This window comes from Choloepus didactylus, chromosome 7 (assembly GCF_015220235.1).
Source record: "Choloepus didactylus isolate mChoDid1 chromosome 7, mChoDid1.pri, whole genome shotgun sequence".
In the NCBI taxonomy this organism is placed as follows: domain Eukaryota; kingdom Metazoa; phylum Chordata; class Mammalia; order Pilosa; family Megalonychidae; genus Choloepus; species Choloepus didactylus.
The window spans coordinates 125,835,064-125,851,991 of record NC_051313.1 but is presented as its reverse complement, the minus strand read 5'-3'; the positions used below and the strand labels follow the sequence as shown (position 1 = coordinate 125,851,991).

Genomic DNA, 16,928 nt, shown 5'->3' with positions numbered 1-16,928 from the left:
TTCTGGTTCTTTCTGATGTAAGGAAAATATTCAGAGATAGATTGTGGTGATGAACGCATAACTATGTTATCATACTGTGGACAGTGGATTGTATACCATGTATGAGTGTATGGTGTGCGAATGTATTTCAATAAAACTGAATTTAATTTAAAAATAAATAAAAAATAAATAAAAAAAGGAAAAAAATACATAAGTGGCAAAGAATTGAGAACAAATAAAAAGCACAGCTCAAACCTATGTGAATAATATAAATAACATTAAGACTTCCTATCATATTATTTTTAACAAATTCAAGAAAAAGGACTGTATGATAATAGTTGGTTAAACCGAACCTGACTGCATAACATTATATAAAGAATGTAAAGGCAACAATAACAGAGAGGGAAATCTATAGTGACATGTCACAGGACTCTTCCTTTACCCTGACCTATTCAATGATATATAGGAAGAAACAGAAGGAACAGTCGTCAAATCTGCTAGTGTCTGTATAATTTAACTTGTATGGTCAGTCAAACACAATAATTACTTGGAACTTTGAATAGGGAATGAGATCTGGTTGGATTATACAGGTTAGTATAAAGCCCCGATACATCCCAAAGTAATTTGGGCAGAGAGTAAAAATGTATTTACAAAGCCCCCCGGAGGGACTGGGGAAAAATGTGGCAGTATTAAAGTTCCCCACCTGGGGAAATACTGATATTCTCACAACCATTGGGGACTACCAACTTAGAAGGCCAAGCCCTCAATCTTGGGGTTTGCCCTTACGAAGTTACTGCAAAGGAGAGGTTAAGCCTACCTATAATTGTGCCTAAGAGTCACCCCCAGAGAACCTCTTTTTTTGCTCAGATATGGTCTCTCTCTCTAATCCAACTCGGCAGGTAAACATCACTGCCCAATCCCCTACATGGGACATGACTTTCGGGGGTATAAATCCCCCTAGCAACGTGGGACATGATTCCCAGGGATGAGCCTAGACCCGACATTTGGGATTGAGAAAGCCTTCCTGACCAAAAGGGGGACTAGAAATGAAACCAAATAAAGTTTCAGTGACTGAGAGACTTCAAATGGAGTTGAGAGGTCATTCTGGAGGTTATTCTTATGTGTTACATAGATTTCCCTTTTAGTTTTTAGTGTATTGGAATAGCTGGAAGGAAATACCCGAAACTAGTGAACTGCAACCCAGTAGCCTTCATTCTTGAAGATGACTGTGTAAAATATATAGCTTACATGATGTGACTGTGATTGTGAAAACCTTGTGGCTCATACTCCCTTTATCCAGTGTAGAAAAATGGGAACAAAAATTAAATGAATAATGGGGGAACATGGGGGAGATGGGATGTTTTGGATGTTCTTTTCTACTTTTATTTTTATTCTTTTTATTTATTTATTTGAGTAATGAAAATGTTCAACAATTGATTATGGTGATGAATGCACAACTACATGATGGTACTGGGAAAAACTGAACACTGTGGATGATTGTAGGCTATGTGAATATATCTTAATAAAACTGAATTAAAAAATAATAATAGAAATCTGCAAGTGTCATAAAGTTTGGAAAGAACAGTTAAAACAATGTATAATTAAATCAGTATTCAAAATTATTCTGACATCTGGAACACGTGGCCAAAAAATTGAACAAGCATAAATGTGACGTTCTGACATTAAGGATAAAAACAATTCCATTATACAAGAATAGCTGCTACAGTTTATGTAAAAAAGATCTAAGATTAACAGTATAATATTGATGATTTTTTAAAAAGCAAATACAATCTGATGCTAAACAGCAGAATATAATCCAAATCAAAAGAAGCATTTTGTACTTTACAAGTACTCTTTTAAGTATTTTTCAAAGCATACCTAAAGAACTGTTTAGTCCTAGGCACTGCATTTTAAGAAGACTGTTGACAAGCAGGGGTTTCCAGAGAAGAGGCCTAGCTAGATATCACATCATATGAAAACCCTTCAGTGGAACTGAGGCTATTTTACTTAAGAAAGAAAAGAATTTGTGAGGAGCTGTAAGAGCAGAATTCACATACTTGAAAGGCAGCAATGTGAGAAAGAGAGCAGACAGTCTTTCACTTTGGGGACAGAACTAAAATCAACACAGAAGTTACAGGGACAGGCTGGTCTAGCTAACATAAGGAACTAAAAAAGAAAGAGCCAACAAAGGAGGAGTCTACACCCAAAATGGTGCCACACTTCTTCAGGCATAGCCTTGACAGATGGTCATCTGCCAAGGATATTGTAAAACTGATTCTTGCATTGAAGAGAAAATTACCAATTTTTCTGACTGCAAGATTATCATTCCAATATTTAATAAATCAAACTCATGTGGGGATTACAGACTTTATGAATTATTGCTTCTTTTCATCCCCCAATCCTGAAGCCAGGAAGAATCTCTACCTATAACATAATTGTTTCTTTTCTCTATCCCTAAACATACTGTTCCCTCCTTTCAAATCTTCCAGATCTCTCTCCAAGAATTGCTTCTCTAGCCGGGATTGTTCTCTTGACTCCATCACCCCGTTCTCCCGGCCCAGGCGTCCCCACTACCTTCCATCTCAGGAGCTCATCCTGTTCCTCTGGAACCTGGGCATCAGGGCTCCCCAGGCAGCGTACCCTCCAGTTGGGACCTCGGTTTGGGGCTCAGATGTCAAGTTCCCCTTGCCGGGAGTCTGAGCTCTTAGGCACGCTGAAGTTGGCCGCCCTAAAAGACACGGGAAGGAATTCAGCAGCATCCGTCACACAATAACACCTCCGAGTCTTGCAAAGTGGCCAGGAGGTGCCTCACAAGAGAAGTTCCCCGAGAGAAGGCATGTGGCGCTCCGCTGAACAATAGAGTGGAAACCTTAGAGTTAAGCCAGAAGCGCCCACAGACCCGGCCCGGCCTCTCGGTTCCCACTCGCGGGCTCACACCTCCATGGGCTCACACCTCCATGGGCTCGGATACAGGAAGACACACCTGTTGCGGAGCGGAAAAGCTGGGAGGTGGGCCAACAAGGCGGGGCCTTGCTCCCGTCATTGCCCTAAGACCAGAACAAAAGAACAAAGTCCTCCAAGGGACCGGGGTGGGCCCAGCCAGCGGCCGGGGGAGAAAGGCGAGAGGGGCCCCGGTTCTAGGACTCCCCAGCTCCCTCTTGCAGAGGCCGCTGGACGCGAAACCAGTAAAGTGACGTCACGCAACCGGAGGACTGGAGGTTGCCATGGTGATACCTTCCCCGCCGCACCCTCATACCTACCCTCACACTCCGACCTCTAGTCCGGAAACGCTGGGCTGTCACCGGACTTCAGCTAAAGGATCTAAGGGAGCTGGACTTTCCGATCGCCAACCTCTTTTCACGCTTACAGCCGGCTTTAACGATTACTTCCGGTGGAACTGAGACAGCTCTGTCTCCGCAAGCCAGCTGCGTTAGACCGCGCCCATGGGGCACGCAGGACTACGTTTCCCAGAACCCTCTAACGACGGAGTTTCTGGACTACAATTCCCAGAGGCGTAAACGGGCGTGCGGTGTCGCGCTTCGCGTGGCGGATCTGCTATCCCCCATCACCTGCTCCTGAATGTGTGTGGTGAAGGTATTTTTAGAGTGGTGACCCTCAAACTTGTCTGAGTGGAACCTATTCTAATAAATACATATGTACACACATATATACTTTAAAGAAAGGAAACAAGCGTTTCAGGAAGTAATATTTTACTACCCGTTCTGCATTCTCTTGTGTTCTATTTGTCGTTTAAAAAATTATGTCGTGACCCATTAAATTGCTTTCATGACTCTCATCTGGGTCTCGACCTACATTTTGAAAAATGCTTAAAGAAACCGGGAGGTGGTGTTACTGCTTTTTGCCCTACAGTGGTGCATTGTATATTGCCTACATCAGCCAGCTCATGGCTGGGGATGGGGCCCAAGACCAGTCTGTAAGCGTGTCCTTGGCAGAAAAGAGTGCAACAGAAGTCGATAGGGTTTATATTTTGAAAGATGTGGCCTACGCGCTTGGATAGAGGAACTAAGTCCCTCACCAGCATTTGAATAGAGGAACCAGGTCCCTCAGCCTGTTGGCTGACAAAACCCTAAATCTGGAAATCCTAATACTGAATATATGAAAAACAAAGTTACAGTCAAGGGAAAGGGAACAACATCTAGCAGTCTCAAAGAGCAGATTTCAGTAAAGATCTAATGTAGGAACTAGAAAAAAAATTCAGGAAAACAATTTGGCATTCACAATAGATTACAGAAAGACATGACTTGCACAGAACAGAACAAAAAACTGAGACAACTGGCTGAAATAATGATGAATGAGATAAATATAGCAAGCATATTTTAAATGCAGCGATATAATTAAAGTCATACTAGAGAAGAACTGATTTGATGCTGTGGGAAATTGAATGTGTGTATAGATATCTTTTTAAAGCTCTACCATGATTAAAAAGAAAAAGATGAAGATAATATATTAAGAGAAAATGATAGCTAGATATGAAAGACAAAGGATGGAAAATTTTTGCTATCATTTAATACTTTCTATGTGCTATTTAGTGTTCTAAGTGTTTTAAGAGTTTTACATATATTAACTTATCTAATTCTCAAAACAATCCCATGAAGTTACTTCTGTATTATTATTCCTACTTTACAGAAGAGGAAATTGGGATACAGATAGGTTGAATAACTTGTCTAAGATCACATAGCCAATAAGCGGGGAGTGATTCCAAACTCTCACACTTAATCTTAAAAACTAGACTCCCTGTTGAAGACATGAAAATTTTCCTGAGCTTAAGAAAGAATATATCTGCCTATTAAAAGAACTCATAACATTCCAGACAAAATACATACGGACCTAAGTATATGCTTGCAAAGAAAATTTAAGATACAAAGGGAAAAAATGTCCTGCCTTATAAACCACCAAAATCAATTACAAAGACTTAAGAGAGCTTTAGCTCTCTTTTACTACACAAAAGACAAGACAAAATGGAATAATAACTGCAGAATTTAAGAAATGTCTGTGATTGAATAAATTTATATTCAGCTATGTTATCCTCCATACATAAAGGCCTCAGAAATAAATTTTAGAATTGAAAAGAACTTAAAGAATGAGAACACCTCTTCAAATTCCTTCATTTGAGCCAGTATACTAGGTTGAATAGTATTCCCACAAAATTTATGTGCACCTGGAACCTCAGAACATGACCTTATTTGTATATAGGGTCTTTGCAGACTGTGGCAACCTGTGGCCTGAGCAAAACAGGCCTGCAGATCTTTGGTGCACAGCAGTATGCATGACCTAGGCAGCTAAATGTTTAACCTATTGTCTTTCTAAGCCAGTAAAGAGAAAAAGGGTAAATTGACCTTAAAATGTAACTTTATGGGAAGCAGGCAGGAAGTGAGGGGCTCTTAGTCTCACAAAAAGAGCAAAATGTAATTGTTCAAGTGTTATTCTAGTCCTTCCTGCACACCCCCCAGGTCACAGTGACCTGTTCCTGCATCTATGCTCCCCCCACCCTTAGGAGGGCCTTTGTCTTAAACCCTTATAAAAGGCTTTCTGTCCTCTTTGCATCGCTCGGTCGTCTTCCTTGTGACGATGCTTGCCCAGCCTGAGAGAGCCATCATGATGTCTCCATGACTTCTCACCCTGTAAGTAAGCCCTGAATAAAAGTTCATTATCAGAAAATGCTTGTTGTCTTCTTTGGCCTCTGGACTGGCATGGCCCTCTTGGGCTGCGACAGCAGACATAACTAATTAAGATGAGTTCCTACCGGATTAGGGTAGGCCCCAAATCCAAACTGGTTGTCTTTATAAGAAGGCCACATGACCTTCTTATAAGGATGGTCTTATAAAACACAGGAAGACGTACAGGGAAGAATGACACGTGAAGACAGAGCAGAGACTGGAGTGGAATGCCAAGCAACCAATAAGGATTGCCGGCCACCACTAGAAGCTAGGAGAGTGTCGTGAAACAGATACTCCCTCAGAGCCTCCAGAAGTAACCAACCTTGTCAACATCTCAAGTTCAAACTTCTGAATTCCAGAACTGTGAGAAAATGAATTTCTGTTGTGTTAAGTCACCAAGTTTGTGGCAAAGTTTTTATGGCAGCCCTAGGAAACAAATACAGACAGAAAACAAAATGAAACTAAGCAACTCTACTGAAGTAACAGAAACAACATGTAGGAGTCAGGACTAGAACTTGCTTCTTCCAACTCCCAATGTGCATTTTTCCTTCATATCGTAACAGGCAAGTGAGTTGTCCCAAATCTTTTTTATTGTTGCACAGATACACAAATTTGCTTTTGCTAGGAGGACCCCAAATATTTTTTTCACTAGCCCAAAGCCATTCTCATTAACCCTTTGCAGCTCCACCTGCCACCTTTTTTTCTAAGATACTCTTCCTCCCACTCACAAACCTTCTACCTCCTCCAGAAAGCCTCTGTCATCTCCAGAATAGGCCAATTTTTGAAAAAGTCAACTTTTCTATGGGTCTAGGCTTTTGGAAACAGAAATTTGTATAGGTTCTTCTGCTTTTGGTTCTGAAGCCCTCAGCCTATTGTCCACTGAACGAGGGAGACAGGAAGGGAAAGGGAGAAATAGAACAAGGAAAAAATCATAAATTAATATCTCAAAATATTTTCTGACTGGAGCGTGGAAGCGCATTGTGAAATGCAAAACACTGTGCAAACACAATGGGATTGATTCCCGTCCCCCATCCTATCCCCCCCACCCAGGTAGGTGTAGATCTAGGCGCTTAGGGACACAAGAGCGAGGGGATATAAGGAGGTTTTTTCCCATTTCTTTCCTTGCCTTCCACCTGGCATACAAGTCAGTTGAAGTAATTCCTTCCCTGAAATCTATTAATTCATCAAGGAGCCACAATGCCTGTAAGTTCCAAAACAAAAACTGCACATAATCAGTCTTAGAATAGGATGAGGGCCTAATTCTAACTCGCTTGGGGTGGGGGTAGGGGGATGCATTTGGTTCCAGATGAGCGGAGTTCCAGATGCTCCATGTGGTCTGGAAACGCTGTTGTTGATGCGGGGAGGACTTCTTTTCCAGTGCTCTCAGTTCCTGCTGCTGCCGCAGAGACGTCTTTACCAAACTCCCCCTACACCCGAGGATTTCTGGTCTACTCGCTGAGCCTGTTTTCCTACGCATGAGGTCATTTTCACCTTTTTTTTTTTTTTAACTCTTACTTGATGACGTCTGCTAGCAAAATTTCCGTTTGTGAATATGAGCGGTAAAAACGTGTGTGTAGTCGTGGCCGAGTGGTTAAGGCGATGGACTAGAAATCCATTGGGGTCTCCCCGCGCAGGTTCGAATCCTGCCGACTACGGAATATCTTTCTCCTTTTGTATTAACCAAAACTGCCTAGAACTTTGTACACCTCTCTTCTTGTGATAAAATTCGGTCCACCCCCGCACCGAACCGCGAAAAGCACTAGATTTCGAAAGTACACATTATATGGAGACTTAATTACATGGGGTCTGTGACAGCGTTTTTTTAAATGTCCTTACCGGAGCTCAAGTATCGATTCCGTTTCTGCATTTCTTGTCTTCGAGACCAGGCTCGAAGGTGGCATCGGCGGGTGCTCCTTTCAGAGTTTGCGACTCCTTCCTATGTTCTGTAGGACTCTAAGCATAGCTGTGAGTGTAGCACTTGTGAGTTCTCCACAAAAAAAGCTAGAGAGAGCAATTTTTGCCTTTTATCTTTTATTTTAAGGACCTCGAAAAACACCACGGCCGAACATCTCGACTCAGGTTCCAGTGGGCGAGGGAGGGGATGGAGTGGGACGCAGGGCTGGGCTCCGACAAGTTGGAGTAAGACAGTCACCTCGTCTATGGTCGATGACCGAACCGTGTTGACTACAGAGCGAAGGAACCGGACAGTAGTGGCTCAATTCATAAGTAGGTCACAAAAAACACGCTGCTCGTCAAATCCTCGTTAGTATAGTGGTGAGTATCCCCGCCTGTCACGCGGGAGACCGGGGTTCGATTCCCCGACGGGGAGACGCTGTCACTTTTTCAAGGAGCAAGCTTGTTCTGATCAAACAAGGCATCACCAGTATTGGAACTAATCAACATCATATACCTTATGATATGATGTACTGAGGAAATAGCAAACCCGAATTTAGAAACATTATACAAAATAACTGGCTTTATACTTCCCCCAAACAAGAATGTTATGAAGCACAAAGAAAGACTGACTAAATGTTCCAGATTAATGAAAACTGTAGAAATATGTCAGCCAAATGAAATACATGTTCTGGGATTTTCTCTTGCTATAGCGGACATTTTTGGAACAATTGGTGAAATCTGAATAAAGTCTAGAGAAGAAATTATATTATTGTATTAGTGTTAATATCTGATGGTATTAATTGTTCTGTGGTTACGTAAAATGCCTTTGTTTTAAGAAAATGCACACTGAAGAATTTAACGGTAAAGGGACATGGGTCTTCAAACATTTCAGAAAAAAATTATATATATATGTACTAGAGAGAGAGAAAAAAGAAAACAAAATATAGTAATATGCTAAATATGCTAACATTTGGGGAATTACTCTGAAGGGTTCTCAGGAATTCTCTGTATTATTCTCGTAACTTTTCAGTTAATCTGAAATTCCTTCAAAATAAAATTATTTAAAAATAAAAAGTTAATGGAAGAAAAGAGGACTAATAAACCATCAATGAAAATATATTCAGTGAAGTTTAAAAGCTCAAATATACAGTTTGAACAGTAGACGTGAAATAGGTGATAAGGAAATTAATATATAGGAGTTTAGAAGTGATGAAGAAATGGAATACAAAACCCTATAGTGAGCAAGGAGATTCATAACTTGAGAAAATCTAAATAAGAAGTGAACGTATAAAATATTTTTTAAAAACAATGATTAAATTGGGGATATGAAAATAAGATGGTATTAGAATTCAAAACAGCAATAACATGGAAGATTGGAGAGTGTGATCAAATCCAAAACATTTTATGCTCCTTTTTAAGGTTGAATATGATTGGAATTAGAAGTGTACTTTGGGCCAAAGCTGAATTAAAACCAGTATTTCTGTGGGGCATGGTCAAAGCCAAACTTTGTTTTCTTTATGAAAGAACACCCTTCCAGGATGTAAGAATAGATTTGAAAATTTATTTCAAAATTAATTACTGAAAATTTTGTCATGAAAATTTTGGTGATCAGATTTAAAAGTTAATATCACTGTGCAGCTTTGTCAGCTATAAATTATTTCTTCAATCACTTGACTACACAGTTGAATAATAGAAGCCCCTTCTTTTCACCTGAAATTGAATTTCAGTTGTCTAATCATTACTTCTTTTCTTTATAGACCACCTATTATTTGTTTTACCTACAGGAAAAATGATTAATCACAGATAAAAACTGTAAGAAAGGGATAAGTTTAGTTTTCACATAGAGACAGCATGGAATAAGGGAAATGGAGGCAAAACCAGTTTAAACAAGCCCCGTGATAAAGAGAAGAATCTGCCAGCCCCTTATATGAAAAAGTAACCATGGTTACTGGAATGTAAAGAAATATGAAGTAAAATCAGAGGCAGGAACTCACAGCAAAAAGAAAAACTTTTTTTAAACTAAATGAACTCTCTGGGATAGGCTGATCAGTTCAAAATCTCAATAATGAGCTAGTTGGCTCTCTGGGATTGGCTGTACAAATTAAAATCTCAAAAGATGAATTAGTTAGTGTTCTCGGATAGGCTGTAACCTCTGTAGTACCCAGTCAATGGGGAAACAGGGGAGGGACTTGCGAATTAGGAGTAGGAAATTTAAAGATCGCCATTCTCTTCCTCTGGCGCGCCAGCCTTTCATGTGTTTGGCTGGACGCCCTATCTTGCAAGATCGTAAATAAATTCTTTTCTCCTCCAGAACCGAGAGAGCGTTTATTCCCTTACAGGTACCGCTTTATTTCCGACAACAGTCTGTGAGGTCTGGGTGGGGAGGGGCGCCAGACCCCTGGTCTGGGGAACTTACAATGTTCGCTGTGATCTCAGCTTTTCCTCCAATTCCAAACTTGTGTCTGATGTGTGACTGGTTACTGGAGACCCCGAAAGCACTGTTTCATATAGTTCTTGGGTAATTGCCAGCTGCTCTAGTGGAGAGACGAAATTCTGCTCCTCACCACTCCGCCATCTTGCCCCGCCTCTCCATGGCTATTTTTGCCTAATTCTTCAGTAAAATCCATATCCCCTTATTTAGATCTTCTAGACACCTTGGTTGCTCAAGCAAGGAAAAGAGCAAAGCAACTTAATGGTTTTGACCTCTGCCTCATTGTGTTCCCAGTAACCGCTAAAGAACTCAGTTATTTTGCAACAACGTCTAGCTTGGCAAATTGCTTTAGCTGATTATGTTGGCCAACTGGGTAAATCATTATCCAAAAAATGACCTTTTCCAATTTATTCACCATACACAATGGATACTGCCAAAATATACTTTTCGTGAACCTTTGATTAATGCTCCCATTGTGTTCACAGATGAATCATCTAAAGGTCAAGCTGCCTATACTGGCCCTAAGTCCAAAGTTTTAAATCTTCCTCATTTCTCTGCCCAGCAAGCTGAACTGGCTGCAGTAATAGCTGTTTTAACAGATTTTCCTGAAGCCGTTAATATTTTATCTGATTCTGCCTATGTTGTTCACGTAACTAGTAAAATTGAAACGGCAACTATTAAGCAACAGTTGCCTCCTTGTTTATTTAACCGTTTTCTTGAGCTACAATCAGTTGTGCGTGCTCGTATCACTCCCTTTTACATCACCCATATTCGTTCTCATACCAATCTTCCAGGCCCTCTAGCAGCTGGCAATGCTGCTGCAGATAAATTATTGCTACCTGTTATTTCAGAAGCTTCTCACTTTCACTCACTTACTCATCTTAATGTACAGGGACTACTGTCTTGATTTCCCCTTACTAGAGCACAAGCTAAAGATATTGTCTCTTCCTGTCCAAATTGTCAACTTCTTACTGCTCCTCCATTACAGGAGCCTGGTGTCAACCCTCGCGGTTTAGCCCCTAATGATTTATGGCAAATGGATGTCACTCATATTCCCTCCTTTGGCCACTTAGCCACTGTTCATGTCAGCATTGATACATACTCTGGCTTTCTTTGGGCCACTGCACAAACAGGTGAAACATTTCATCATGTTCGAGCTCACCTGCCTGTTTTGCCTCTATGGGCTTGCCCCATGCGTTAAAAACTGATAATGGTGCAGCCTATATATCTGCAAAATTTGCTAGTTTTACTACAGCTTGGGGCATCCGTCATACTACTGGTATTCCTTATAATCCTCAAGGACAGGCAATTGTTGAATGTGCCAATAGTACATTAAAAACTATGTTGCAAAAACAAAAAGGGGAAGATGATGAAACTCCCCATGAGAGATTATCAAAAGCCTTATTTACTTTAAATTTTTAAAATTTTTATGAAAAACTGGGCGGCACTGCTGCAGAACGGCATTTCCCAACTGAAAAAACACCAAACCATCACTCTCAGAAAGCACCTCCCATATGGTAGAAGGATGTGTTAACCAATGAATGGACAATGGGAAAATTGCTAACATGGGGACGAGGTTATGCTTGTGTTTCCCCAGGTGACAGATGAACTCCAATTTGAATACCAGCCCGACGACTGAAGCTGTACCATGGAGCCAACAAGAAAAAGAAAATTCCTGTGGAACGTTGAGCCACCAGTGATGCAGTTCCAGGGTCTGACACTGAAGAGGACAGTGATCGGGCCGACACCCCAAACTAGGGAAGCCCAACACCCAACTTGGGGTCAGATAAAAAAGCTGTGACAGGATGCTGAAAAACAAGTTCAGCAAGCTCAGCTGCCCATAATAGGTCCTAACCTGACGGCGGCAATGTTGGCTTTAATTGCTACTGCTGTGAGTATATCTCCGGCATGTGCTCATTCTGGAAATTATACCTATTGGGCTTACATTCCTAATCCCCTGTTGCTACAGCCTGTAGAATGGGATCATCCCTCTCTCACTGTATATTTTAGCAACGGTACTTGGCTGCCTCCTCCAAATGATGAAAGACTTCCTCAGTTTCCTGAGGAGGAAGGAAAGAACTATTCTCAGTCATTGGCTTTTACACATTTACCTTTGTGTGTGGGACAGGGTGAAGGATGCCTGACCCTGACTTGGCAAGCATGGTTATCAGTCATACCCAAGTGAGATAATGTCTCCAAAGCATCCCTGTTCCTAATATCTGGCTATAGTTTTGCCTACAATGAAAATATTACTATTCAGGACCATGCTCCACAATGCCCTATTTGTTACATACCAAAACATTGGTCACCAGAAATGCAATGGGTATATTGGGATAATTGTAGAGCAGTTAGTGGAGTGTTAGTGCAGAATGGTTCCTATGGAATTGTAACTGACTGGTCCCCTAAGGGGTATACAGTTCAGAATTGCACTAATGCAAAGTGCTCTGATTACAAGAGACTAAAATGGGAAGTTCATAATTATAATCATTCTTATAGTATTCAAACCCCAGCAAGATATCCTATTATTTGGCATGGCATTGGCTGGTCCCCACCCAAACCTACTTTAAATAATTCCTATGTTCAAGATATGGTTTCGAGGCTCCCTATTAGTTTGCATAACATTTCTAGATGGAATGGGAATTATATGGTTAAGATTAATTATACTCTAAATTTTACAAAAATAGATACTTTTGGAATACAAGCCTGTGTTAGAGATCCTTATGTCTTTTGGGTAAGAAATCTCACTATTAATATTATTACTAAGGAAATCAATTGTATGGAGAATAGAAGTTGTTCACTTTATACTTGCTTGAATAACACCATAGACTCTAAAAATATTACTATTGTAATTCTTAGACAATGCAAAGGCCTGTGGCTCCCTGTTTCACAGCACAGACCTTGGGAATTGTCACCTGATATGCATATGTTACTACAAATTTTAGAAAAAGTATATAAAAGAACAAAGAGATTTCTTGGACTGTTAATAGCATTTCTGATTGGCATAATAGCTATTGCAACCACAGCCGCTGTTGCAGGAACAGCACTACATCAATCTATTCAAACTACAGCATGTGTTCAAAAATGGCATAGAAATGCGAGTAAAGCATGGGGGGAACAGTTACAAATTGACAAAGAAGTTAATGCTCATCTCGTGGATCTAGAGAATGCTGTTCTCCTTGTAGGGGAGGAAGTTGAGAACTTAAGATACTGGTTTAAGTTACAGTGTGATTGGAATACATCAACATTTTGTGTCACTCCCCATAAATATAACGACACCCATTTTACAAGGGATAGAGTCAAGAGACATTTAATTGGACATCATGGTAATCTTACCATGGATGTTTTAAAATTGCAAGAAACAGTAGATAATATCCAAAATGCTAATCTTAATGTTCTATCAGAATCAGAGACAATGCAAGGTATTGCCAATGGCTTTGAAAAATAAAATCCTATAGTATGGGTTAAATCTCTTGGTGGTGGGTTCCTGGGTAGTATTCTCCTAATTTTGTTAATCATCTTATGTCTTTGTTTAGTCCTCAGATGCACAAGAAAAACCCTTTCAGATCTATAGCAGAAAGAAACTGCTTGGTCCATCCTGTCTGCATTGAAGAAACAAAAAGGGAGACATGTGGGGAACCAAGCTTTTCATGTCACTTAGACCATGTCTAGGGTCGTGGCCTGGAATGCTGGGTCACAAGCCTGCATGGAACGCCATTGTAGGCACACCCTGTAAAGATGTGTGTCTTGTGACTATGACACCAACGTTAACCATTGACCCCAGATTGTTCCTTCTTATCCGCAGCAGGATGTAAAGATTAATATCTGAGAGGCCCTGAATGCTTTTGATCACGTAGTGTAGTTTAGCTTTGTGTAACAAATGAATAAATAACTGGAGCACAGGTGTATCAGCACCCACTTGTCACACGATGCTGTGGGTCCCCTGCTCCCTTAAATCATAACTTTGTGTATGTGTCTCATTTCAGCGTCACCCTGTCAGCAACAAAGAAGTTGGATGAATAGCAGAGTATATAAAGCTATAGCCTGTCTGCAAGGTGGAAAATCAACAGTAATAAAATTGATATTACAGATTCTTGAAAAGTTTTCAGAATTGGAGCGTGCAACTTCAGGCTCATTGGTCTGGACTGTTCCTCCCCTGTAGGGGTCAGAGACAGGAAGTTTGCTTTCTGGCTAAAATACTCCAGAGATGCTCTTGACTTGGGTACACCAAACACAGATGAAGGTAGGGGATGGAGTCATATTGAATATCAGGGGATTAAATGCAAGGCTCCTTGAGAGTCTCCCAGCTCCCTTTCTGTACTTGTTTCAGAAAACATGGGCAGTAGATAATGTCTGTGTTAGTTAGGACACTGACAGAAAATGGAGTGTTTCCTCAAATTAGAAAATTTGAGGATAACTTATTAAAATGATTATTTACAAATAAATAGGCAGGGTGAAGGTCAACAACAAGGGTAGTGCAGTGTCTTAGAGCTAGTGATGTGTTATTATCCTCGGGCTTTAAGGGCATAGGATGAAGTCTGAAGACCTGGAGCTATTTGAAGAGGGCTGTGTGGAGAGGCTTTTTTCATATTCTCTGTATCTCCAACCTTAAATCTAAGGTGCTTCCCCCTCCCCCTTCTGGTTTGCTAATGCTGCTATTATGCAAAATACCAGAAACGGATTGGCTTTTATAAAGGGAGTTTATTTGGTTACAAAGTTGCAGTTCTAAGGCCATAAAAGTATCCAGACTAAGGCATCAACAAGAGGGTACCTTCACTGAAAGATGGCCAATGGCATCTGAAATACCTCTGTTGTCTGGGGAGGCATGTGGCTGACGTCTTCTTCCTTTGCTCCCAGGTTGTGTTTCAAAATGGCATTCTCCAAAATGTTGCTCTTCGGTTGTTTTGTCCTCTCTCAGCTTCTCCGGGAGCAAACTCTGGGCTAGCATCTCCAAAGCATCAGCAAAAGTCTGCTTTCAATGACCATCTCCAAAATGTCTCTCTCAGCAGCAGCAGTAAGCTCCTTCTGTCTGTCAGCTCTTATAGAGTGATTTAATTAAGACCCACACTTAATGGGCAGGGTAACACCTCCATGGAAATAATCTAATCAAAGGTATTACCCACAGTTGGATGAGTCACATTTCCATGGAAATATTCAATCAAGAGGTCAGACCCTAATCAAAAGATTAATCAATCTGCCCCCCAACATTGCATTAAAGAATATGGCTTCTTCTGGTGGACATAATATATCCAAACCAGCACACCCTCTAAAGATTGCCCTTTAATGCTTCCTTTAGTATATTATCTGCTGAAGAAGAATTCTCTCACATTTTACCTTTGTTTTTTAATATTTTCATTTATTGTAGAATTTGAGGTTGGCAGTTATGTTTTTTTAGCATACCAAAGTTATCATTCTTTTGTATTTTTGCCTTCTTTGCTTTGAGAAGTCAGCTCTCAGTCTTATTTTTGCTATGAAACTAACATACTATTTTCTCTTGTGTTTTCAAAGATTTTTTTTTGTATTTAATTTTTATTAGTACTACCATAACATGCCTCTTTTTAGAATGTTTTGGTTTGCTTTTTTTTTTTTAATTAATCTTATTGAGGTTTCTAGGGTTTCTTGCACCTGCGGGCTGATTTCTTAAAAATCAGTTTGGAAAAGTCTCACTTTTTATATCTTCAAATATTGCTTTTGCCCTGTTCTCATTCTCCCCTCCTTCTTGGACTCCAATTACTGGAAGTTTGTTAAGCCATCTAGCTTTATCTTCTATGTACTCTATGATCTCTGGTATGTCCAATCTTTTACTTCCTATACTTCAAACTAGAAATTTTCTCCTGACTTATCTCTGAGTTCCCTAACCTTCTTTTCCTCTGGGTATAATCTGATTTTAAACCAGATTTTGATTATTTAATTTTTTAGTTTTAGATAATGCCCCCCCCCCCCAATGTTATTTTTTACATTTCCTGTTCTAGGCTAAAAATTATCTATCTTTTCTTTTATCTCTTTAAAAATAGTGGGCATTAAGTATACAGTAGTGAATCCTTACACTAATGAGAAGTTTAAAAAAGATGTTATGATTTAGGTAGAGTGTGAATTTAAGTAGATTGGATTAAAAATTCAGTCTTTTATTCATGCAGCTTGGTATTAAAGCAGGGTAAAGAAATCCATTGGCATTAAACCTTTTACATATATGGTAAAATCTTTGGGACAAATGAGATCTTTAAGTGAATCCCAATGAAGGTATGTTTCCAACCATCATTTTAGAGCACAGTGTGGGGGTAGTTCATGCATGCCTTGATCAGTGGATCAATTAATTAAATCCCTCCAAAACAACTCTTGGACCTTTTAAACTTTATCTTTCAATCTTCAGGATGCAGCAAGACCTTCTGCTAGAATAGTTTATGAGACAGATATTACTTGCAGATAACAAGTGCCTCCATAAATGGACAAGAAAAAGCCCAGAGAATCAAGGTCCAACTAACAAAGGATTTAGAAAACTCACTGGAGTCATGAGAGAAAATAGTTGTCTGGCACCTGCCTTACATTTACATGTCTACTCCCTCAAAAATACATGAGGAAGATAATTTTTAAGGGATTTCTCTCAGTGGAAAGCACAAGGTAGAGGTCAAGGAGAAGCTGCCATAGAGGTCCAATTTCTCCTGAATGAAAATGAGACTGTTCCTCACTATTCTGTCTGAACTACTGATGTCTGAGTCAAGTCTCCCCAAACTGCATTGTCAAGAATCTGCACCCAAGAGCCCTCTGAGAACCAGTTTGACTAGAATCTCGACTCCAGGAGTGGGTGTGCCTTTGGCCTCCTCATTTCAAGGCCAAGATTAATGAAACGTTCAGCAACAATTAAAAGATGATGTTACTTTAACAGCATTATGTTGAATTCTTACAGAACGTGTTTCTTTTTAGTTAAAATTAGATTAGATGACATGGAG

At 40.1% G+C, this 16,928-nt stretch overlaps 1 protein-coding gene and 2 non-coding genes across 3 annotated transcripts in view; 2 read left to right on the top strand and 1 right to left on the bottom strand.

Annotated features, from left to right (window-relative positions):
- Nucleotides 1-3,406, bottom strand: part of ZNF184 (zinc finger protein 184) — a 34,348-nt gene extending 30,942 nt beyond the window's left edge. The window contains exons 1-2 of the mRNA XM_037843587.1: nucleotides 3,240-3,406; nucleotides 2,554-2,707 (exon numbers count right to left, since the gene is read on the bottom strand). Coding sequence (XP_037699515.1) covers nucleotides 2,554-2,560 — 7 coding nt within the window. The 5' untranslated portion in view covers nucleotides 2,561-2,707; nucleotides 3,240-3,406. The remainder of the gene's footprint in view (nucleotides 1-2,553; nucleotides 2,708-3,239) is intronic.
- Nucleotides 3,407-7,230: 3,824 nt separating this feature from the next.
- TRNAS-AGA lies at nucleotides 7,231-7,312 on the top strand. The gene has a single exon. It is a non-coding gene; the product is annotated as a tRNA-Ser (tRNA).
- Nucleotides 7,313-7,914: 602 nt separating this feature from the next.
- Nucleotides 7,915-7,986, top strand: TRNAD-GUC. The gene has a single exon. It is a non-coding gene; the product is annotated as a tRNA-Asp (tRNA).
- Nucleotides 7,987-16,928: the final 8,942 nt, after the last annotated feature.